The sequence below is a fragment of the Labeo rohita genome, chromosome 24 (assembly GCF_022985175.1).
Source record: "Labeo rohita strain BAU-BD-2019 chromosome 24, IGBB_LRoh.1.0, whole genome shotgun sequence".
Lineage (NCBI taxonomy): Eukaryota > Metazoa > Chordata > Actinopteri > Cypriniformes > Cyprinidae > Labeo > Labeo rohita.
Genome location: NC_066892.1, coordinates 19,021,854 through 19,046,671, shown reverse-complemented (window position 1 = coordinate 19,046,671; position 24,818 = coordinate 19,021,854). Strand labels below are relative to the sequence as shown.

General features: G+C 31.6%; 1 protein-coding gene across 2 annotated transcripts in view; it reads left to right on the top strand.

Annotated features, from left to right (window-relative positions):
• The window catches only part of stau2 (staufen double-stranded RNA binding protein 2), a 170,939-nt gene that overhangs the window by 29,489 nt on the left and 116,632 nt on the right, over positions 1-24,818 (top strand). For both annotated transcript variants that reach the window (XM_051098721.1, XM_051098720.1), the window contains exon 6: positions 23,842-24,001. In XM_051098721.1, coding sequence (XP_050954678.1) covers positions 23,842-24,001 — 160 coding nt within the window. The remainder of the gene's footprint in view (positions 1-23,841; positions 24,002-24,818) is intronic.

Genomic DNA, 24,818 nt, shown 5'->3' with positions numbered 1-24,818 from the left:
ATATATATATATATATATATATATATATATATATATATATATATATATATATATACACACAAAAAATATACATAAATTTTACTATTTAGACATATTTTTATTTCAGTTTAGAATTTTATTTATTTCCAGTGAGTAATTTTAGCACTTTACCTTAAATTACCAGTGTTATATTTGTATTATTTATATACTGTTATAGATTTCATTAATATTTTGAGTTAGATTTTATTTTTATTATTTAATGTTAATTTCCATTAGTTTAATTTTTAGTGATTGTGTTATGTATTCTTGTCATTTTTAAAAAAAAATGTTAGTATTTATTTGTTACTTTTTTTTTTTTTAGATTTTTAAAAATTATTATTTAGGTTTATTTTTTTATTTCAGTTGTAGTTTTTATTTATTTCCAGTTAGTAATTTTAGCACTTAGCTTAAATTACCAGTGCTATTTTTTGTGTTATTTATATACGGTTATATTTTTTTATTAATATTTTGAATTAGATTTTATTTTTATTTAATTTTTTTTTTTTTTTGTTGGTTTTGTATTTTTATTTTATTATTATTATTATTATTATTATTAATTATTATTAAATATTACTTTGTAGGTTTATTTTGATTTCAGTTTTAGATTTATTTCAAAATGAGTAATTTTGGCAGGTCAACTTAAATTATCAGTGTTATTTTTGTATTTATTTAATGTTATAGTTTTTAATTAATATTTTGAGTTAGATTTTTTTTTTCGTTAATGTTCAATTTTCGTTTTTATTAGTTTAATTTTTAGTAATTGTGTTATGTATTCTTGTCTTTATGATTATTATTAATATTATTATTATTAAATATTACTATGTATGTTTACTTTTATTTCAGTTTTAGTTTTTATTTTTTTCAAAATGAGTAATTTTGGTAGATCAACTTAAATTACCAGTGTTGTTTTTGTATTTACTTACTGTTATAGTTTTTAATTAATATTTTGAGTTAGATTTTTTTAAATCTTTATTTAATGTTCTATTGTTAAATGAATCTAATGTTAAATATCTTTTTTATATTTCTATTTATTTATTACTTTTTTTGTTTGTTTTTAAATTTAATTTAACTATTTAGCTTTTTTATGTTTATTTTTATTTGATTAGTTTTATTTTTTATTTATTTCCAGTTAGTAATTTTAGCCCTACAACTTAAACATATTTCAGTCAAGAAGGTAACACTTCTAATTTTTTTTGTCATCTAAAACCTCTGGTTAATTTAATTACAGCTGTATCATTTTTTTTAGCATGTTTGCAGTCATCTACAACCCAGCTGCAGAGCTGCTCCACGTAATGGATCTCCCAGGTCAAATGAGGTCTTTCTGTGTGAGTTGGAGCGGTGTCAGGCTAGCTCATTGTTCTGGAGGTCTCATGGTCAGCCCAGCTGTTGTGGTCCGACCTCATACTTGTGGTTTGTTAGCATGAATCACTCCAAAACTCACATTCATATCAAAAGGCTGGACCAACAACTCCTTCGTAGAACCGACGGTTCCTTTTCCGCTGTTATCTCGTTCCGTTCCGAGGGGCGTCAGAGCGAATGACTTCCTCTAAATGACGAGGTGTGGGGTGTTTGTTGGAAATGTGTGTTCTGGAGTACTCAGCCGCGGCCCTCCCTGTTGTTGCTCAAGCCGTGTGCCTTCCCTCACACAGAGGAGCTGCTATGAAAATGCTTTTTTTGATGGTGGCATTGCTTTGTTTGGGCGAGTCATTAATGCTTTTGTGGCAGCAGTCAGAGGACAGCTGCTTGTTTTTGAGTCATACAGCTTGTTTCACTTGTGTGTTTGGCTCCAGGTGCTCGCTGCCCACAGAGCCGCACAGGTGTGTCTCAAATGGGGTCTGTTTCGGTTACTGTCCTTCTTCATAGTTTGATCTCTCATGTCAAACATCCAACCTGTATAGTAAACGAAATATTGTGAGACCACTTTTAAGTAACTTTCATTAAATAAACATTAAAGTATGATAAACTAAAATCCAGTGAGCTCTTAAAATGGAATATTTGGAATATTTTATTGTAGTTTTAATTCATATTTGATATAACTTTTATTTTTATATATTCTGTTTTAGTTAGTAACTTTGTGTTTTTTGTCAATTTTATTAATTGATTTAATTTTTTGTTGAATATTACTTTTTACTGTTTACTTTTTATTTCAGTTTAATGTTTAGTTCATTTTGAGTATTTATTTATTTATTTGCAGTCATTTCAATGCTTAAACTTAAAGGGATAGTTCATCCAAAAATGAAAATTACCCCGTGATTTACACACCCTCAAGCTGTCCTGGGTGTATATGACTGACTTCTTTCAGAAGAATACAATCAGAGTTTGTCCTGGCTCTTGTGGGCTTTATAATAGCAGTGAATGGATGTTAAGATTTTGAAGTCCAATAAAGTGCATTTATCCATCATAAAAAGCTGAAGTGAATCAATGTGCTTGTGAAATTAAAATCCATATTTAAAACTTTATAGATCGTAATTTCTAGCTTCCGCTAACTGTCGTACGCGGGTTCACGAGAGAGTGGCGAAAGTTGCGAATTAGGATTTTGTGAATATATTTTTAACTTATTGAAACCAAACTGTTCATGAATCAGGATTTTGTGAATCAGTTTTGGCTGATTCATTAAAACCAAACATTTCATAAGAGTAATTTCTTCGCAAATTAGGATTTTGTGAATCTTTTCGACTGACTCGTTCAAACGAAACTGTTCAAAAGAGTCTTCCTTTGTGAATCTGAATTTTGTGAATCTTTTTGACTTTTCTAAACAAAACCGTTTATAAGAATCTTTTGTTCGTTGATTGTTTTGGCTGATTCATTAAAACAAAACTGTTCATAAGAGTCATTCCTTTGTGAATCTGGATTTTGTGAATCTTTTTAAATTATTGAAATGAAACCGTTCTTAAGAATTTTTGGTTCATGAATCAGGATTTTGTAAATTGTTTTGGCTGATTCATTAAAACGAAACAGTTCATAGGAGTAATTTCTTTGCAAATTAGGATTTAGTGAATGTCTTTGATTGACTTATTATAATGGAACTGCTCATAAGAGTTATTTCTTTGTGAATCAGTATTTTGTGAATCTTTTAGACTTACTAAAATCAAAATGGTTCGTAAGAATCTTTTGTTCATGAATCAGGATTTTGTAAATCATTTTGGCTGTTTCATTAAAACAAAATAGTTCATAATAGTAATTTCTTCGTGAATTAGGATTTTGTGAATGTTTTTGACTGATTCATTACAACGAAACTGTTCATAAGAGTCATTCCTTTGTGAATCAGGATTTTGTGAATTGTTTTGATTGATTCATTAAAATGAAACTCTTCACAATAGTCATTTCTTTCCAAATTAGGATTTTGTGAATCCTTTTAACTTATTGAAACGAAACTGTTCATAAGAATCTTTTGTTCATGAATCAGGATTTTGTAAATCTATTTGGCTGATTCATTAAAACAAAACCAGTTAGAACAAAGAGTAAGTGTAATTTCTTAGCAAATTAGAGTTTTGTGAATGTTTTTGACTTACTCATTGAAACTAAGCTGTTCATAAGATTCTTTTATGAATCAGGATTTTTAATGAGCAAGATAAAAACATTCACAAAACCCTAATTTGCTAAGAAATTACACTTACTCTTAGTTCTGAATAGTTTTGTTTTAATGAGTCAGCCAAAACCAATTCAGAAAATCCTCATTCATGAACAAAAGATTTTTATAAACTGTTTCATTTGAACAAGATTAAAAGATTCACAAAATCCCAATTCATAAAAGACTCTTAGTTCTGAATAGTTTTGTTTCAGTGGATCAGCCAAATAGATTTACAATATCCTGACTCATGAACCAAAGATTCTTATAAACTTGTTCATGAATCAGAATTTTGTAAATCTATTTGGCTGATTGATTAAAAAACTAAATGGTTTGTAAGAGTCTTTCTTTTGTGAATATGGATTTTGTGAATCTTTTTAACTTTTTGAAATGAAACAGTTCGTAAGAATCTTTTGTTCATGAATCAGGATTTTGTGAATTGGTTTTGGCTGATATATTAAAACAAAACAATTCAGAACTAAGAGTAAGATTAATTTCTTAGCAAATTAGGATTTTGTGAATGTTTTTGACTTACTCCTCGAAACTAAGCTGTTCTTAAGAGTCCTTTATGAATCCGGATTTTGTGAATCTTTTAAACTTATTCAAACAGTACAGTTTATAAGAATCTTTTGTTCATGAATCAGGATTTTGTAAATCTATTTGGCTAATTGATTACAACGAAACTGTTTATAAGACTCATTCCTTTGTGAATCTGGATTTTGTGAATCTTTTTAACTTATTGAAACAAATGGCTCATAAGAATCTTTTGTTCATGAATCCGGATTTTGTAAATCATTTTTGCTGATTCATTAAAATCAAACTGTTAATAGGAGTCCTTTGTGAATCAGGATTTGTGAATCTTTTTAACTTATGGAAACAAACTGGCTCATAAGAATCTTTTGTTCATGAATCAGGATTTTGTAAATGATTTTTGCTGATTCATTAAAACTAAACCGTTCATAAGAGTAATTTCTTTGCAAATTAAGATTTTGTTTTTGACTGATTTGTTATAACGAAACTTCATAACAGTCATTGCTTTGTGAATCAGGATTTGTGAATCTTTTTAACTTATTGAAACGAAATGGCTCATAAGAATCTTTTGTTTGTGAATCAGGATTTTGTAAATCATTTTTGCTGATTCATTAAAACTAAACCGTTCATAAGAGTAATTTCTTTGCAAATTAAGATTTTGTTTTTGACTGATTTGTTATAACGAAACTTCATAACAGTCATTGCTTTGTGAATAAGGATTTTGTGAATCTTTTAGACTTATTGAAACGAAACCGTTCATAAGAATTTTTTTGTTTGTGAATCAGGAGTTTATAAATCTTTTTGACTGACTCATCAACTGATATTGTGTAAATTAGGGTAGTTAACATGTCCAAAATCTTTTTTATTTTTTTCCTTACACAGTTTTGCCTGTTGGTTAATAGCATTGTGGAAAAAGAGTGGCCTACATCATAGACATTATCCAGAACACCCTAGCAACTACATAGCAAGGTTCTGAAACCACTCAAAACACCCTAATATATCCTATCAACCACCCACAACACCTGCATCGTATTGAATAATTTTATAGTCGGACGTGATTAAAACAAAAGCTCAGATCTTGGCATCACACTTCCCGATAAACGTCTTCCAAAAAATTCCATTCGAAAGTTGTAAATGTTGTGATCTCAGCAGTTGCTACCGTCTTAATTAAAACAATCATCCACTAGCGTTTAAACTAATGCCGTTAATGAGGACAGAAGCAGCTGTGCCGGGCATCAGTCCAGCTTAAAACCGTAGTGCCAAAGTTACTTCATTAGCAGTAAATGGACTGACACTAAGTGCTCCTAGTCCTATCTGAAGAGTCTGATGCACAGTTAAATCAACTACCGCCTCTTTCTGCAAATGAGAAGGAACTGAAGTCCAATTAAATCTTAAGATGTGCAAATACAGTCTTATTAAGCCAGCGTGTCATTTTAAATCAGTCGTAAAGAATCGGGGAGGGTCGGAATTTGACTCGCCGCTGCATTTTTGAAGTGATAAAACAGGGGAAACCCACTGATTAAACAGCAGAGAGCTTTGTAATCTCATGTTTGCGAGAAGAACCATAACACGCACCCCAGAGGAATTTGGCTTTAGCTGACCTTTAATTAAAGTTATAAACACTCAAGTTCTGTACTGTGTCATCCCAAAGGCAGATCTGGCTTTCAAGGGGCATTTTAAAGGGGTATCTGGCTTATTTTGCCATTCTGGCTGTATGCTGTATTGTTATGAAACATCAACCTCCGCTATAGCCCAATTAATGTCGGACCGTGAATATGTAGCTGTGATTTTTATAGTTTTCTGATCCAATGTGGATTAGATTCAGCACCACCTGCCGATTTATTACAATGCTTTTAAAAGGGGTATGTTACCAAAATAAGTCTTCTGTACTGCTATAATACCAGCCCGGCATTTGTTTTCTTTATTATGTTGGTTCATACAGAAATTCTGGTGAAAAAGCCCCTGTCTGTGCTGTTGCATGCCAGTGGAAGGTGTTTTTCTTCACGCTGGGTTTGGTTTGCTCCGTGACTGTTGCCTTTCCATATCCCCTTCCGTGACAAGTCTTATGTAGGAGGTCTTCACCCCCCCGATGACCAACCTTTTGTGGTCCAATGGGATGCTATGTGGTATCAGTTTCTCATTTTTTCTCACATTGGTGGAAAAAACTCCAGCAGTGTGAAAGGAATTGAAATATGGAGGGTAAACGGGAGGATGTATCCATATTTACCTTTGTCTCTCAGGCGGACGTTGTCCTGTCTTCTTCAACAGAGGTTTTGAAGTAAATCTGTGGCAGCAGAAGATGACCCTGCAAATGTAACTGTCCTGTTGACCGATTTGATTGTCTTTTTACCCTCTAGTAGCCCTGGGATAATGGTAGATGATGTGTTGGACTTTCTCAAGGCTTGAGATACGCAAAGATGGTTGTTTGGCTGCCTGGTCATTGACTGCGACACAGGATGTCAGTACCATATGGCCCATTATTTGTTGGTATTTTGATACAGGATTTTTAATTGTTTGTGGTGATTAACTTTTCTTTGAATTTTTCAATCTCACATTCACTTAAAGATCATCTTTAAAAACATTTAATAACACTGTTGAATGTAATCTTTAGCAAATCTTAGAATAAATACACTACCAGTCAAAAGTTTTTGAACAGTATCATTTTTAACCTTGTTTTTTTTAAAGAAGTGTCTTCTGCACACCAAGCCTGCATTTTTTTTTTTGTTAAAAAGATAATATTTTATTTTATTAAAAAGTAATATTGTGAAAAATTAAAAATTAAAATTTGAGTAGAAAGATCCAAAGATCAGCATTTATCTGAAATAAAAAGTTTTTGTAACATTATACACTATACCATTCAAAAACTTGGAGTCTGTATAATTATTTTATTTTATTTTATTTTATTTTATTTTATTTTATTTTATTTTATTTTATTTTATTTTTTATTTTGGATTATAAAAATTAAGCAAGGATCCTTTAAATTGATCAGAAGTGATGATAAAGACAATTATAATGTTACAAAACATTTCAGATAAATGCTGTTCTTCTGAACTTTCTATACATCCAAGAAACTTTGGGTGAAAAATTACTACTCAGCTGTTTTCAGCATAATATTAATAATAAATGTTTTTGAGCAGCAAATCAGAATATTAGAATGATTTTTCAAGTTCAGAAATTCAGCTTTGAAATCACAGGAATAAATTACATTTTAACATATATTCAAATAAAACCAGTTGTTTTAAATAGTAAAAACATTTCACAATTTTCTGTACTTTGGATCAAATAAATGCAGGCTTGGTGAGCAGAAGAGACTTCTTTTAAAAACATTAAAAATCTTTTGACTGGTAGTGTGTGTTTTTCATTCTGTACATTGTAATACTGTGCAGTGTTATTCTTAACTAAAACTAATACTGAAACATTTTTAAAATTCTGTAAATTAAATAAAACTGAAATAAAATGAAATATATTAAATGAAAAACTTCTCCAACAGCATTTCTCATTTTGTTTGGTTTTTAAAGTTTAAGTACTAAAATAAATAAAACTTAAAGTGAAATAAAAAATAAAATAAAGCTAGCAAATTAATAACTTTTGTACATAAAATTGCTATAACTAAAATTTCAATAAAAACTGAAAATTTAAAAGTAAGACAGTATAATGGCATATCAAATTGGCATATAAAAATATTTTTAGGGTTTTATTTTAAATTAAATTATATATGTTTAGTATTGGCTCTTATTGATTATCATATAAAAATGGATATTGGTTTATTTCTAAAGCCAAAATGTAAATATCTTAAATAGGTATTGTATACAGGCAAGCACCACACATTTTTTCTTCGGAAAATATAAAAATAAAGTTGTTTATATATCAGTTTCAGCAGTTACGTGTACTGTAGCACTCCTAAGTTACGTTAGTAAAATTTTGTGCACAAAAAAATAATAGTATAGTCCAACAGTATAGAGTATGAAGTAATAGTGTTAATATTGATATTATGATTAAATAATTTAAATAAATTAAAAATAAAACAGTAGAAACTAAAATCTTTTTTTTTTTTTTTTTTCCCATTACAGTTTCAAATAAAAGCTACATTTTTGCCCTCACACAAAACCCCCCAATCGCACAGATTCCTAACGCAACACTGAATTTCACAGATCAAAGGTAAATGTGACCTCTTTCCTAGAAAGAGAAGCACAATTTCCTCTCCAGTAGTTTTATTCATACATCTAACTGGAGAGAACCGTTTATGGGTTAGTCAGACTCTTTTATCATGCAGCTTGAGAAGCTACAACACCTGTTAGCATGTTTATAATCCTTTTCTTTAATCCTCACAGGATTTTCAGTCCTCCACGCTAAAAATTCACAAGTGATGTGTATCTGTGTCAATGTAAAGGAGAACAAAACTGCAGTCGGGGCCTCCTGTTAGCAGTTAAACTGGCAAGAGATAGATTGAAGTCATCAGAGGCCCAGCATGTGCGGCTAGCTCTTACTTTAGGTTGGCAACGCACTGATAATCAATCAATGATGAGAAAGAGAGATAGTCTGGCGCATTGCCTGGTTGTTAAAAAGCCTGTCCAGGTGACTGATCAGTAGTCAGGACCCAGGGTATCCATTTCTTCTGTGTTTACACAAAGTCCCCGTACGGCAAGCCAGTTCACTCGGCGGCCATCTTGGAAACACCCTCAGGCAGTTATTTCCACTTAAAGGGATAGTTTGCCCAAAAATAAAAAAATCTGTCATTGATTACTCACCCTCATGTTGTTCCAAACGTGTAAGACCTCCGTTCATCTTCTGAACACAAATTGAGATATTTTTGATAATTTTTTTTCCCCTCTCATTTAGGGGTTCAAGCTCATAGCACTGAAACCCTATTGTAATTGTTAGAATGGCCAAGGGTCAGCAATCTCCACTCGAAACTGATTGTGTAGATCAATCCGTAAGTCGTAGAGACTTGAAACTTGGAGGGATGGTAGTACTCACACTGTCTACAATGTCACCAAAGCTCACCCCAATCGGCCTGACGGGGGCGCTACAGTGATCAAAAGTATGAAATCGTGCATAACTCCTAAACCGTCAGTCACAGACTTCAGTGTCTTGTGTTGTTGGGTCGGGTTCAAAATGTTCGGGTATTTCGGATTTTTTTGAAAAACCTACTGTTGCAAACTAGTTCTAGGTTTTTCACCCAATCAGAATCAAACCAGTGCAGAAAGATTCTCTGGAGAGTGAATATCAATAATTATCAATCAAAAGTTGGACTTTCGACTTACCGTCACAAACTGCCAACACTTTAGAAAGTAGCGGGGACACTTTTAGTAAAGTGCCTGGATGGAATGAGGTATTGTCACCAAACTCCGAACACGTATGTAATAGCTTAATCTGAGGTCACAGGGAAAAAATCACGGAACTTGGCCAATTGGTGGTGCTATAAAAACATAAAAATGGCTTTAACTGCAACAGTTTGTCCTGTCAACATTAAAAACACAGTGCACTGTCTTGTTCCAAGATGCCACAAGTGTCTATAAGGACATTTGTGTATTTAAAAAAAAAAAAAAAAAAAAATCAGAACGAAACTCATTGGGCCTGTTTGACTTGCGCCTCAAAGGTCTGTAAGAATTTTAAAAGCAATCGGCCACTGGGGTGGCGATATCACACTTTCAAGGGCGTAAACAGTTGTACATTACGTGGTTTTTTTGCACATACATGCGATGTTCGAATCATACAATATAACTCCTCTGGAACTTGCGTCTAGAACCACTGATGTCAATCAAATTGTTTTTAAAATGATTGAGAAGATGTAAAAAAAACGACTTTTGCGAACTAATCCTAGGTTATTCACCCAATTGGAGCTAAATCAGTGCAGAATGATTCTCTGGGGAGTGAATGTCAGTAATTATCTAACAAAAGTTGAACATTCGACTGTCGCAAACTGTCAAAAATTTTGAAAGGAGTGGGGACACTTTTAGTAAAATGTCTGTAACTCCTGAATGGAATGAGGTATCAAACTCAGAACATGTATAAGAGCTCAATATGAGGTCGTAGGGAAAAAATCTCGTAGTTTGGCCATATGGTGGCGCTATAAGAGGGATATAAACATAAAAATAACTATAACTACGCAACAGTTAATCCTATCAACATGAAAATCACAGTGCACAGTCTTGGTCCAAAATACCACACGTGTCTATAAGGACATTTCTGTATCTAAAAAAAACATGGCTGATAAAGTTTCAGCACCTATTAGACATGGTTAACGAAGACCAATCGGAATGAAACTTGGGTTGGCCTGTTTGACTCAGGCCTTAAAGGTCTGTGAGAATTTCAAAAGAAATTGGCCACTGGGGGCGATATTGCTTTTTTCAAGGGCATAAACAATTGTACATTGCACGATTTTTCGCACATACATGTGATATTTGTATATTTGTAACTCCTCATTCCAGAAAATTTTGCCTCTAGAACCACTGCTGTCAAAACGTTTATTAAATGATTGAGAAGATGTAAAAAAATTTCTTTTGCAAACAAGTCCTAGGTTTACTGGAGTTTTTTTTCAATCTGGAAAAAACACTCCAGTACAAAATTCTGGACTCTACCCTTGAAATTTACCCTTTGGGAAGCTGTAACGGAGTCGTTTAGAATAGGGGGGCCTGTCCAAATAAACCCAAAATCCTACAAAGCCTAAAGGAAAACTCAAAACTTCACAAAACATTGAGAGCACATGCGACAGGTGATTCTAAACAAGCATGCTAAATTTTAAAGGGGTCATCGGATGCAAACTTCACTTTTACATGTTGTTTGAACATTAATGTGTGTTGGCAGTGTATGTACAAATCTACCCTATAATAATAAAAATCCATGCAGTGGTTTTTAATTAATCTGTAAAAATAATATTCCCTTTTTCAAATCGAGCCGTTCTCAGATGCCTGTTATTGTGGCGTCACACCGACAGAGGCCGTTCCCACGATAGTTGATTGACATGAACGTCTTACCTCAGATCAGTTGTAACAGTCCAACCTCCATGTTTTGATGCTGGAGCAGGGATGTAAGTTAAACAAGAATTGAGCGATTGAGGTGTTGTGTTGCTGGATGTAATAATGAACATAGTGGTCGTCATTTACTCCCGACATCTGAGCTGCTGAAGATGCAGTGGATTACGTTTGTTTGTGAAGGGAATGCACCTCCAGATCGACAAATATCTGTCTACGTTCGTCCGAATCATTTGTGATCCAGCTTCACTTAGCAGAAGTGAGTATAAACGTTTTTTTATGAATCTTTGCGATCGCCTTTCCTAATAATGTGCTATTTAGCAAGTTTAGCAGCTAAACGCAACTAAAGTAAACAGGCTCGTCACTCCACAGAGAGAAGAGAGGGGCGGGGCAAGCAGAGCTCATTTGCATTTTAAGCAGCCTCGACCAGAATGGGATGATTTTTGCAGAGCTGATTTTGGCAAGGTAAAAAGGGTGTCGTTTTACACCGATGAGAATTTTTAACCAAAGTATATTATAGATTTTTCATTAAGACCCTAAAGAATTATATCAACTTGTGAAAAATGGGCATCCGATGACCCCTTTAAAGCACCAGAGCCCCAATAATCATTGCTTGCAGCTATATATATATATATATATATATATATATATATTATATATATATATATATAGTTTTTGTTGTAAAAGAATGGGCCGGGTCAGTGCTTGCTTCAAGCCCACTGTACGCACACTAGCGTACACGTAAACACCAAAGTATACTTTAGCCTTCATTGACCCCATTCAGAAAATTTATTAGCTCTTTTAACTAAAAGGCAGGAGTTTTGTCCATCTCTTTATCTCTTCACTAAAGTGCACCTAAAATCTAGAACCAATCAGTGCCAATATTTATTTGCTATCATGCCATGCCCGCATATTTTCTGGATATGATACATTGATGATGATATGCAGTCCAAAATGCGGCATTCATCAAAACCATATCCACTGACACTTCACAGCTTCTAAAACTGTGGAGAAGATCGGCAATACATCCTGGCCAACGGTGAAACACAATCCGACATCTGGGTTAAGGAACGCCGCTCAAGATTTGGGTGTGAGCCTCCTCCTGAGGGAGTTGAGGTGGATTTGTGCTTGAATAACTACAGGAAGGGAGTCTTGTCTTGTTTTTGAAAGGATACATGAGCTTTTGTTACAAAATAGTTGGTTTGGGATGATCCATGACTCGTCTTGTGCGAATGAAACTTGAGGGAGTAGTATTGCACGTCGATTAGCGTCGCTAGTCATGAATCAAATGCTCTTTTGTTGACTGTATTCCAGATTAGAAACGGTTTTTGCATAACATCTATCACTTTGTGATGTGTAATTGTTTTTTTTTCTTTACAAATGTGACAGATGTGATGTTGATTGGTTTTGATGACCTCACATAATTGTGTGTCTTTTTCCTTTAAATTGACAAAGTGCAGAGCCGTTCTTTGGAACTGAAATTTAAATGACGGCCGTCCAATCTGATGCTTTCTTTGAAATCAAGGATAAATTAAAATGCATGCTGGGAAGTGTTATTCTGGAATCACAGATCAGTCTATTAAAAACTTGGAAATGTCATCTGAATGCTGAGTTAGTATCGGGTTGCTGTATCTGGATATATATGTCAAGTTTTTTGGAATGTAATACCTTGATGACTCATTAAGTCCTAAGGATAGTTCACTTTCCAAAAAAATCATTTTCTCATCACCCTCATGTCATTTCAAACCTGTTGAAACCAACCCCCACTGTTTATTATTATTTTTTCTAAACAATTAAATGTTTTCAAACCCACTGGAATGTGTTACATGGACAGAATCAGTTTAAACACTCTTCAAAAAATCAAATAAAATAATTTCATTCCGATTTCAATAATAAAATTGTGATTTAAAATGCAGGTTTTCTGTGCTTGTAGAACTGCACAATTTGGACTTTTTTTGTGATTATATATTATTATGATACAATATGATTTAACAATAATAATAATAATCATAACAATAAATACAGTATAATATACACTATTTTATTATTATTATTATTATTATTATTACTACTACTACTAAAATTAGTGTCTTAAATAAAATAGTTTCATAAAATAAAATAAAGTTTCACTGTAAAATAGTGAAGAATATAATATTGCAGTAATATGGTGATATAATTATTATTTATATTTTATTAATATAGTATAATACAAAAATAAATTTTAGAAATTAAAATAAATGATAAAATAATTAAAGGTGATCAGTTTTTAACTTTTAATTAAAAACTGTTTGATTTTTCATTAATTGCCACACTGTGTAAATTAATTACACAGTGTGGCGATTAATTAATCGAATCAATTGTGTATTAATTGTGTATTAATCACACTTTAACTTTGGGTAAGAAATTTAAATCAAATGATTCCCAATATCCAAAGTTCCAATCTAAGTCAAATGATTCACGATATGCGCTTCAAGACCTGATCTGAAATGATGGTTTATGAATCATTATTCTGATCGGAATCATTATTCAGTTTGAGTTTGGAACTTCGGAGTGATTCAGATTGGGACTTCATTTGATTCAGATTGGGACTTCGGTGCGGGTTTGTGAATCATTTGTTTCAGATCAGGACTTTGGAGCATGTATCGTGATTCATTTGATTTAGATCGGAACGGGTTTGTGAATTATTCAGTGAATTGAATGATTTGGAGTGCAGATAGAGAATCATTTGATTCAGATTGGGACTTCGGTGCGGGTTGGGAATCATTTGATTCAGATTGGGAATCATTTGTTTCAGATTGGGACTTTGGAGCATGGGTTTGTGAATCATTTTTTTAGATCGGGACTTTGGAGCATGTATCGTGAATCATTTGATTCAGATCGGAACCGGTTTGTGAATTATTCAGCGAATTGAATGATTTGGAGTGCAGATAGCAAATCATTTGATTCAGATTGGGACTTCGGTGCGGGTTGGGAATCATTTGTTTCAGATCGGGACTTTGGAGCATGGGTTTGTGAATCACTTGTTTCAGATCAGGACTTTGGAGCATGCATTGTGAATCATTTGATTTAGATCAGAACGGGTTTGTGAATTATTCAGCGAGTTGAATGATTCGAAGTGCAGATAGCGAATCATTTGATTCAGATTGGGACTTCGGTACGGGTTGGGAATCATTTGTTTCAGATCGGGACTTTGGAGCATGGGTTTGTGAATCATTTGTTTTAGATCGGGAGTTTGGAGCATGTATCGTGAATCATTTGATTCAGATCAGAATGGGTTTGTGAATTATTGAACGAATTGAATGATTCGTACTGCAGATAGTGAATCATTTGATTCAGATTGGGACTTCGGTGCGGGTTGGGAATCATTTGTTTCAGATCAGGACTTTGGAGCATGGGTTTGTGAATCACTTGTTTCAGATCGGGACTTTGGAACATGTATCATGAATCATTTGATTTAGATCGTAACAGGTTTGTGAATTATTCAGCAAATTGAATGATTTGGAGTGTAGATAGCAAATCATTTGATTCAGATTGGAACTTCGGTGCGGGTTGTGAATCATTTGTTTCAGATCAGGACTTTGGAGCATGTATCATGAATCATTTGATGTAGATCGAAACAGGTTTGTGACTTATTCAGCAAATTGAATGATTCAAAACAAATGATTTGCGATCAGTGCTTTGAGACCTGATCTGAAATGATGGTTTATGAATCATTATTCAGATCGGAATCGTTATTCAGTTTGAGATCGGAACTTCGGAGTGCAGATAGTGAATCATTTGTTTCAAATCGGGACTTTGCACCATGTATCGTGATTCATTTGATTTAAATCAAAACGGGTTTGTGAATTATTCAGTGAATTGAATGATTTGGAGTGCAAATAGCAAATCATTTGATTCAGATTGGGACTTCGGTGCGGGTTTGTGAATCATTTGTTTCAGATCGGGACTTTGGAGCATGTATCGTGAATCATTTGATGTAGATCGGAACGGGTTTGTGAATTATTCTGCGAATTGAATGATTCGAAACAAATGATTCGCGATCAGTGCTTTGAGATCTGATCTGAAATGATGGTCTGTGAATCATATTCAGATCGGAATCATTATTTAGTTTTAGATCAAACCCTCGGAGTGCAGATAGCGAATCATTTGATTCAGATTGGGACTTCGGTGCAGGTTTATGAATCATTTGTTTCAGATCAGGATTTTGCAAATCTTTTTTTTCTCTGAATTCCTTGAAAATCAAAAAGCAGAGCTTGAGAAGTCCTTGAAAGTCAGGAAATTAAATTTTACAGTACGTGTGAGAACGCTGCTTGTTTCATACCATCATGTGACCCCAAAGAAATCGAGTTTTGCTATCGCAACATCACGATATTGATAATACCGTTACATCTCTACTTAAAATACAAGTAGAATAGCAATGAGGCAATACTATCTGGTTCACATAAAGTATCAAAAGCAAGTAATCATATGTTTTTTTTGAACAAAACGAATGTATTGAACAGAGTAATGTATTAATTTTTTGTGTTCCACCAAAGACAGAAAGTCCCACAGTTTTGGGTGAGTAAATGATGACCGAATTGACATTTCTGAGTGAACTGTTCCATTAAAATGTCACAACAGTGTCTTTCTGATTTTGACTGAATAGGTTGATGCATTTCGCTGATTAGTTGCTCTGTTGAAACAGCATCTTCAAAGTCTTTCTGATAGTCATTGGCTGTGAGCTGTCATTTTATTGAGTCATTCCCCGTCTCTTTTCATCATGGGTTCTCGCTGTGTTCTCTCATCCCGTCTTCATTCACACGCATAAATAAAAGACAACGCTAATGTTTGCCTTCCAGTGCGTTTCTCTCCCTGTCCTCTCACTAGGTGTTCCCGCTTTGGCTTGTGTTCCTTTCTAATGCAGACCAGACAGGCCTGGCTGGTGTGTGTGCTGATAGATTATTGGGTCTAATGTGGTTTAGAGTGTGTCAGCAACGACTTTCCCACGTTGCACAAAGGGGCCTCCTACGAGCCACTCTCCCTGCACCTGTAACCAGAAAATCGACCGCCCCAACATCCTGGCCGGGTCCCATGTTGCACTTGGCATTTCCTCCAAGCGTCTGGGACCACGCTTGACATGCGAGGGCAGGCTCCGCCTCCCTCAGAGGGGCCGCGGTCAGCCGAGCGCAGAGCCCCTTGGAATTCTGGGAGAGAAATGCTGAATCACTGTTGGAGCAGACAGGACACACGCAGGATGCTGGCGCAGAGATGCGGCTCCGAACGCACATGTGCTGGAATGATTTTACAACCATTAAAAATCCATAGACAAAACCTCCCACTCAGTTAGAGCAATCAAGGAAGGAATTACCATAAAAAACGGTAGACACTTTTATGATGCAGAACTGAAACAACAACAACACAAGCGCATGATAAATCATCATAACACACGTTTAAATACTGTTTTATTGGTTACACTTTGGTAAGTATAGGGTCCAATTCTCACTATCAGCTAGTTACTTATTGGTACGACTGGTATTAACATATTGGCTGTTTATTAGTACTTATAAAGCACATATTCTGCATATTCTACTTCCCTAATCCTACCCAATATGTTTACTAACTATTAATAAGCAGCAAATTAGGAGTTTATTGATTGAAAAAGTCGAGTTAATGGTTTGTTAATGCTGTGAGTTGGACCTTAAAATAAAGTGTGACCATTTTAATTTTTATTTTTTTTTAAATATAACTCTAAGATGAAAAACAAGCATGCATCTGATTTAAGTAATTGCTCTTGGTATATTTACCAATATACATATTTTTTAAACCTTTTTTAAAAAAAAACAATTTTAGTATTTTGAGTTATTTAAAACAAAGAGAAGCTGATGAAAAAATATTTTAAATAAAATAAAATAAAATTTAAAAGTACACTTATTAAATGAAGAATTGTAATTATTTTATTTTATTTTATTAAAATATAAATGTTAGATGGAAAATTTAAATTATAAATGTTGCCTTGCCAAATAACTGAAATAAGTACTAAAATGAGCTAAAAAAGCTAAATAGAAATTTTAAAAACAGAAACTAATAAACCTGACAAAACAAGTAACAAAATTACTTAACTAAAATTAATAAAAATAAAAATATAAATATAAAAAAATATATAAAAATAAAATCTAATTCAGTATTATTAATAAATTCTATAATAAAGAAGTAGCACTGGTTAAAACACTTGGTGGTAATTTGTAACTTTCTTTCTTTCTTTCTTTCTTGCTGTCTTTATTTTAACTTAAATGAAATGAACATCTAAGGATAAAATCGGATTCAATATATTAATAAGTACTATAATAAAGAAGTAACACTTGCTTGAAACAGCCCCATGGTTTTTGTACTTTTAATTGCCATAATAAATATTATAAAATGCCCAGTAGATACATCTATGGCACAGAACTGAAACAACAATACAAGCACATGCTAAATTATCATAACACTCATTTAGATACTGTTTTATTTTATTTTTTCATTTTCTTAAAATAGAAATGTTAGATGAAAAATGAAAACATACCTAATAAACTATTTTTTTGGTGTATTTATCCATATTCTGAGACCACATTGAAAGACCAAAATACTAAATTAACCTTTAGTATTTTGAGTTATTTAAAACAAAGAAAAGTTTTAGAAATATCTCTAATAAATATTAAGAATAAAATGTAAAAGTACACTAGATGTTAGATGTTAGATCTATATTAGATGAAAAAAAATTATAAATATTGGCTTGCCAGAATAAATTAATGCTAAATAGAAATATTTAAAAACAAAAAAAGAAAGTAATAAAATTGACAAAAGCATATAAGAAAAATTAGTAAAACCTAACCTAAAATTAAAATTAAAAATAAAATACTAAATATATTATTAAATACTATAATAAAGATGTTTAACACTGGTTAAAAACAGCTCCATGGTTAGATGAAAAATGAAAATGTATCTAATTTAACTAATTGCTTTTGATGTATTTATCCATGTAAAGTGTCTGAGACTACATTGTAAATCCTTTTTTAAACCTGAAAATTAACACAGTTTTTGTATTTTGAGTTATTTAAAATGAGGAAAAGCTAGCTGATGAAGACATTTTTCTAATAAATGGTGTTTTACACTAAAATTAGAAATGTTGCCTTGCCAAATAACTGAATTGAAATATGTTTGTTGAAGTTCAAAATTGACTAAACATGAAATAAAAAAAATTAAAGCTAAATAGAAATAGAAAATAATTTGTCAACTAATAAAATTGACAAAAGCACATAACAAAATTAGTAAAACATAAACTAAAATCTAAAAATAAAATCCAACTCAATATGTTAATAAGTACTATAATAAAAAAAAATTACACTAATTAAAAACAGCCCCATGGTTTCCATACTTTTAATTGCCATAATAAATTCTATAAAATGCCTGATAGACACATTTTTTATTATTTAGGTTTAAATATCATTTAGCTTTTATTTTATTTTATTTTATTTTATTTTCAGATGAAAAAACAAAAGTAGAAATGTTACCTCGCCAAATAACTGAAATTAAATTTAAGTTATAATTCTGAAAATACTAAAAATGAAATAAAATTAAATTAAAGCTAAATAGAAACTAATAAAAGTGCCAAACGCACATAACAAAATTAGTAAAACTTAAATGAAATGAAAAAATCTAAAAATAAAATCCAATTCACTATATTAATAAGTACTATAATAAAGAAGTAACACTTGTTTAAAACAGACCATGGTTTTTGTACTTTAAATTACCATAATAATTATTATAAAATGCCCAATAGACACATTTATATTATTTAGGTTTAAATTTATTTTATTTTATTTTATTTTATTTCCCTCTTGTTTAACCCATGCTGTCATTTATTGGATTTTCATAAACAATTTGAAAAATAAGGGTTGTGCTGAACTAATTATTGCATGAATTAAATACAGATATATTTACTATTTTATAGACCCCCATTCCTGATTTATGTGGTTGTACTACCATACAATTACCATAATAATTATTATAAAATGCCCAATAGAAACATTTATATTATTTAGGTTTAAATATCATTTGGCTTTTATTTTATTTTATTTTATTTTATTTTATTTTATTTTATTTTATTTTATTTTATTTTATTTTATTTTATTTTTTATTTATTTTATTTCTCCCTTGTTTAACCCATGCTTCCATTTATTGGATTTTCATAAACAATTTGAAATATAAGGTTTGTGTTGAACTAATTATTGCATGAATTAAATACAGATATATTTACTATTTTTTAGACCCCCATTCCTGATTTATGTGGTTGTACTACCATACAATTATCATAATTATTATTATAAAATGTCCGATAGATGCATTTATATTATTTAGGTTTTTATTTTATTTTATTTTATTTTATTTTATTTTATTTTTTTATTTTAGTTTATTTTATTTTATTTTAGTTTAGTTTAGTTTAGTTTAGTTTAGTTTAGTTTAGTTTAGTTTATTTCCCCCTTGTTTAACCCATGCTTTCATTTATTGGATTTTCATAAACAATTTGAAATATAAGGTTTGTGTTGAACTAATTATTGCATGAATTAAATACAGATATATTTACTATTTTATAGACCCCCATTCCTGATTTATGTGGTTGTACTAGTTACTCAGTCATTGTGGAATTATTACGATATAATTTCATTGGGCAGGAATACGGTTCTGCGTTTCATTATCAAGCATGTAACGCTATCTTTTCTTCTTTCCTGGTGGCTTTGGCATGGGCTTTGATTTCAACATCTCCCAGATGGCTTCAATCGGTATCAAATCTAATATCACGAGCCCTACGATGAAATGGAAGTTCTCTATTAGCTGAAACTAAAGAACTGGAACATTTATGGAAAAGTATATGTAGATCAAATGACCCTTAGTTCAGTGTAATTCAGTACACGGCACATGTCTGTTTCAGTTTTAGACTTTTCGTCGTTCAAGTTTAAACACTCTGTCAGTGGCCAATGAAGTCGTACAAATCAGCTTTTTCATCACAGGAATAAAGACTTTTTAAAACTGATTTCTGATGGATAGAATCAAGTCACGCTCTGCATTTTTCTCACCGAATATCCTGTTTTACTCGGAAATGCACCAGATTAAGGAAGTGAATAGGTTTGCAAACGGTTGAGCGTACCATTTAGTTCCAGGATCTGATTCTTAGTGTAGAATCCAACACGTTTTGACCTCGTTCATGACTGTTGTTGATGTATTTTTAATTCCCCACTTGCTGATAAGAGCTAAAACCGTGAGAGCGTGATGATTTTGGAAAGCTGCAGCTACTTTTTAGCACAGTTCGGTCCCCAGACGCTCCAGAGGAGTGTGAATGGGTTCTCCCCGACGAGGGAAAGGGGGAGCGCTGACGCTGGGTCAGTCGGTACCGTTCCTCATAAAGGCCTTAAAGTGCAAACAGACCCTTAAATCTGCCCACTGAACAGCGGCCTGACAGCCCTGCATGGGTGAGCCAAAGTTAAGATAAAGAAAGCTGGATATATGTGAAGCCGCTTTTGTTCCGAGCTCCTTCGCTTGGAGCCAATGGGAGTCATTATTTCACCAACTCATTGTTATGTCATTGACCCCATGGAAGAAGGGCCCTTTAATTTCACCATTTATTACTCTACCAATATTGTTCGGGTTCCGCCTCAGAAATAAATCTGTCTTTTCTCTAGTTGTTTTAAAGCTTTGTACACCACTCCCATCAGCCTTTGTGTCTTTAGACACTTACTTCATTGGAGCGCAGTGACAGCGGAGTGAAGGGGCTACATAATAATGTACCATATTGCTGCATGCATTGTAAGAATGGGTCTCCATGCTCAACTAGTTGTCCAACAACCAACTAGCCTGCTAGTGAGGGTTGGCTTACTTATCTATAGTTTAGATTTGTTTAGTAGTTGCTTACAGTTTTTTTTTTTTTTTTTTTTTTTTTTTTTTTTTGGAGTACTGAATATGTTTTGGTCAGTTTTGTGAATGCTCACTAAATTTTTTTTACATTTTAGGTTGCCTTTGCTGTAATCAAATGCTAAAGATAATCTTTAAAATAGTAATAAACTAATAATACAATTTTTAGCAAATCTCAAAATAATTGTCCAAATAATTGTCCATTTTCCAAACATAAACATACACATATATATATATATATATATATATATATATATATATATGTGTATATATATATATATATATATATATATATATATATGTGTATGTGTATATGTGTGTGTGTGTGTGTATATATATATATATATATATATATATATATATATATATATATATAAACAAATATATATATATATATATAAACAAATATATAAATAAATATGTTTATATATATATATATATACACACTATTTTACATACTCTACTAACTTTAGTTCAGTTACAAATACATTTTTGGTATATTTATTCATATACAGATTTTGAGATCACGTTGAAAGTCATTTTTTAACCTGGAAATACACTTTTAGGATTAAATCCTAGAAGTATATTTCCAAAATATGAAATAAAATTGAATGATTTAAAACTAAGAAAAGTTAGATTATGAAGAAATTGTTCCTTTAAATATTGGTAAAATTAACATTTTTGAGTTAAAAACTTAACATTTATTGAAAAAAAAAAAAAAAAAGTTAAAACACATTCTAATACAAATTTCTAAGTTTTATTTATTTAAAAAATGAAGTAAAACTTGAAAATGTATTTAAAAAAATAAAAATAAATGTGTAATTATTAAATAAAAGATGCAAAGTAGAAGCATTTTCAGTAATGGTATAATATTGCAGTGCCTAAATTCACTTCACTTTATTAAAATTTATAATAGTTCATTTAAATTTGTAGTCTTTTTTTATTTATTTATTTGGACAAAAATAGCATGGAATTAATTATCCATAGAATTTTAATAAAAATGTATATGTGCCATTTATTGGTTGTCAGCAATGACATGAATTTTAATTATGATAATTATCAGCTTATCATATCCAGTGTTGGGCAGTAACTAGTTGCAGTAATAATACTTTTTGCGGTAACTACACTACCAGTCAAAAATTTTTTCATGTTTTTTTTTTAAGAAGCCTCTTCTGCTCACCAAGTACAAGTTATATAATAAAAAATAGTATAATAAAAAAAAAAACTGTATTATTTTTTATATATTTTTACTATTTAAAATAACTCTTTTCTATTTGAAGCTGAATTTTCACCACCGTTACCCCAGTCTTCAGGGTCACATGATCCTTCATAAATTATTCTAATATTCTGATTTTCTGCTCAAAAACATCTATTATTATTATTATTATTATTATTATTATGTTGAAAACAGCTGAGTAGAATTTTTCAGGTTTCTTTGATGAATAGGAAAGTTCAGAAGAACAGCATTTATCCTAAATAGAAACCTTTTGTAAAATAAATAAACTAAATAAAATTATTAATTTCTATAATTAATAAAAAAAAAAATCTGACTCCAAACTTTGGAATGGTGTTGTGTATAATGTTACAAAAGCTTTTTATGTCTGAAAAATTATGATTTTTGCATAAATAATGCATAAATAACATGATGATGATGCATAAATAACATTGTTATTTTTAACAAAACACTGAATACTGTTATTTACATGGATTTTTAAAATGAAGATACTTTAAATGTGAAATCAATCCCGCCAATAGGTGACAGCAAGTCACTGTTAAGTAAGTGAGTCATTGCGATTGAACTGAATCATTTAACGGGTGATTCATTCACGAACGAAACAACGTCATGTTGTTCAAAGACGCAAAACACTGCTGTGTCTGTGTTTGTAATGGTTATTTGTTGGCGAAATAGAGCAAAAACAGGCAATATGCTGTCTAAAATGCAAGTCTCTTAATATTAACTTCTTGTTTATTGATGAACTGTTGCATAAAATCAGTATCGCATTTGTAATCACTCTTCGTTTGATATAGACTAACTTTCTGTGTGTCACAGAGAGAGAATGAGACAATCATAAATAAAAATAGCAATCATAAAAAAACAAAGTCTTTCACAAAACAGCTAAATTATGGACATCATAACTAAATATGTCCAGCGTTTATTGATTTGTGCGTCAGTAATAATGGTCCGTGTGTAGTTACAGTAAATGGACTAAACAATGATTGATTTTTTTTTTTGTATTCAAGTTACTCGAGGAATCGTTTCAGCCCTACTTTGAGTGTTTGTAATAACTCCTGACTCTGATCCACTGTGAAGTTTGGTCAAATGATGAGGCAGAAATATATTGTTACTATTTTATGGAGAAGATACACAATTACAACTTCTGTGGGGTGTGAAGGAAAAGTAATGTAGTACTAGTAGTCTAACTAATTGCCGTGTAGAGTAATAATATTACGAAAGGGATAACTAGTAACTACTGATAAATGACTTTGTTAGAGTGTGAGCCCAACACTGATCATATCTAAATTGAATATTGCTGTATGTTTAACTTGAAGGCATAGGCGGAAAACAAATTCTTTTTTTTCGCTTCCTGTCCATCACAAGTTATGTTTTTCCCGTCAGTCCTTTCAATTAGCAGCCGGCATGTTCAATTCAACTCCTTGTTGCTTTTATAGTCGTTTCCATTCTAAAGTTTGTGTGGTAATAAAACTGCCAAGTTTCGATAAGATAATCCTCTTATAAATCAAAGGGCTTTTTTTCCCCTTTTACCTGCCTTTTTCTCTTTCGCTCAACCTTTCCTTCTCTGTCTCTTGGCTTTCTCCCAAACCTAGGTACCATTACCCAGTGCCTAAGGTATTTTATGTGCAGCTGACAGTGGGGAACAACGAGTTTATCGGAGAGGGGCGGACTCGCCAAGCTGCCCGACACAATGCGGCCATGAAAGCCCTGCAGGCCCTGAAGAACGAACCCATTCCCGAGAGACCACCTCAGGTAACCTTCACAGCTGTCCCACCTTACAGAACACACACAGCCATGTGATCAAACTCATTTCATAATACTTTTATTCAGCAAGGATGCATAAAAATAATCAAAAGTGACAGTAATGTTACAAGAATTTGTATTTGTTTCAAATAAATGATGTTATTTTGAACTTTCTATTCATTCTGAAACCTATAATATTTCACAATATTATTGTTTCAATGTATTTTTTAAATAAATGCAGCCTTGGTAAGCATAAGAGACTTTTGAAAACATAAAAAAACAATTCTGAATTCTGAAAAAAAAGTATTGTTTTCCACAAAATTTAGTTTTCGACATTCATATTAAATAATAAGACATATTTCTAAAAAAACAAATCAGCATATTCAGCATATTGAGAGTAAATTCTGAAAAAATGATGGCTCTGAATACTGAAGTACTGACTGGTAAATATTCAGATTTGACATTACAGGAATAAATTACAGTTAAAAATGTATTAAAATTATTATTTTTTAATAATTATATATTAAATATTATTGTAATTATTTCACAATATTAACATTTTACTGTTTTTTTTTTTTTTTTTTTTTTTTTTTTTTTTTTATAAATAAATGCAGCCTTGGTGAGCATAATAGACTTTCGAAAACATAAAAAAATCTCCCAAACATTTAAACAGTAATGCACTTTAATTAAAAAAAACAAACAAACAAACAAAAAAACTTAAAGATCCTTTGTTTTGTTTTATTAATTGTTTTTGGTAGATTTCTCCATATACATATTAAAAAAAAAAATATATATATATATATATATATATATATATATATATAAA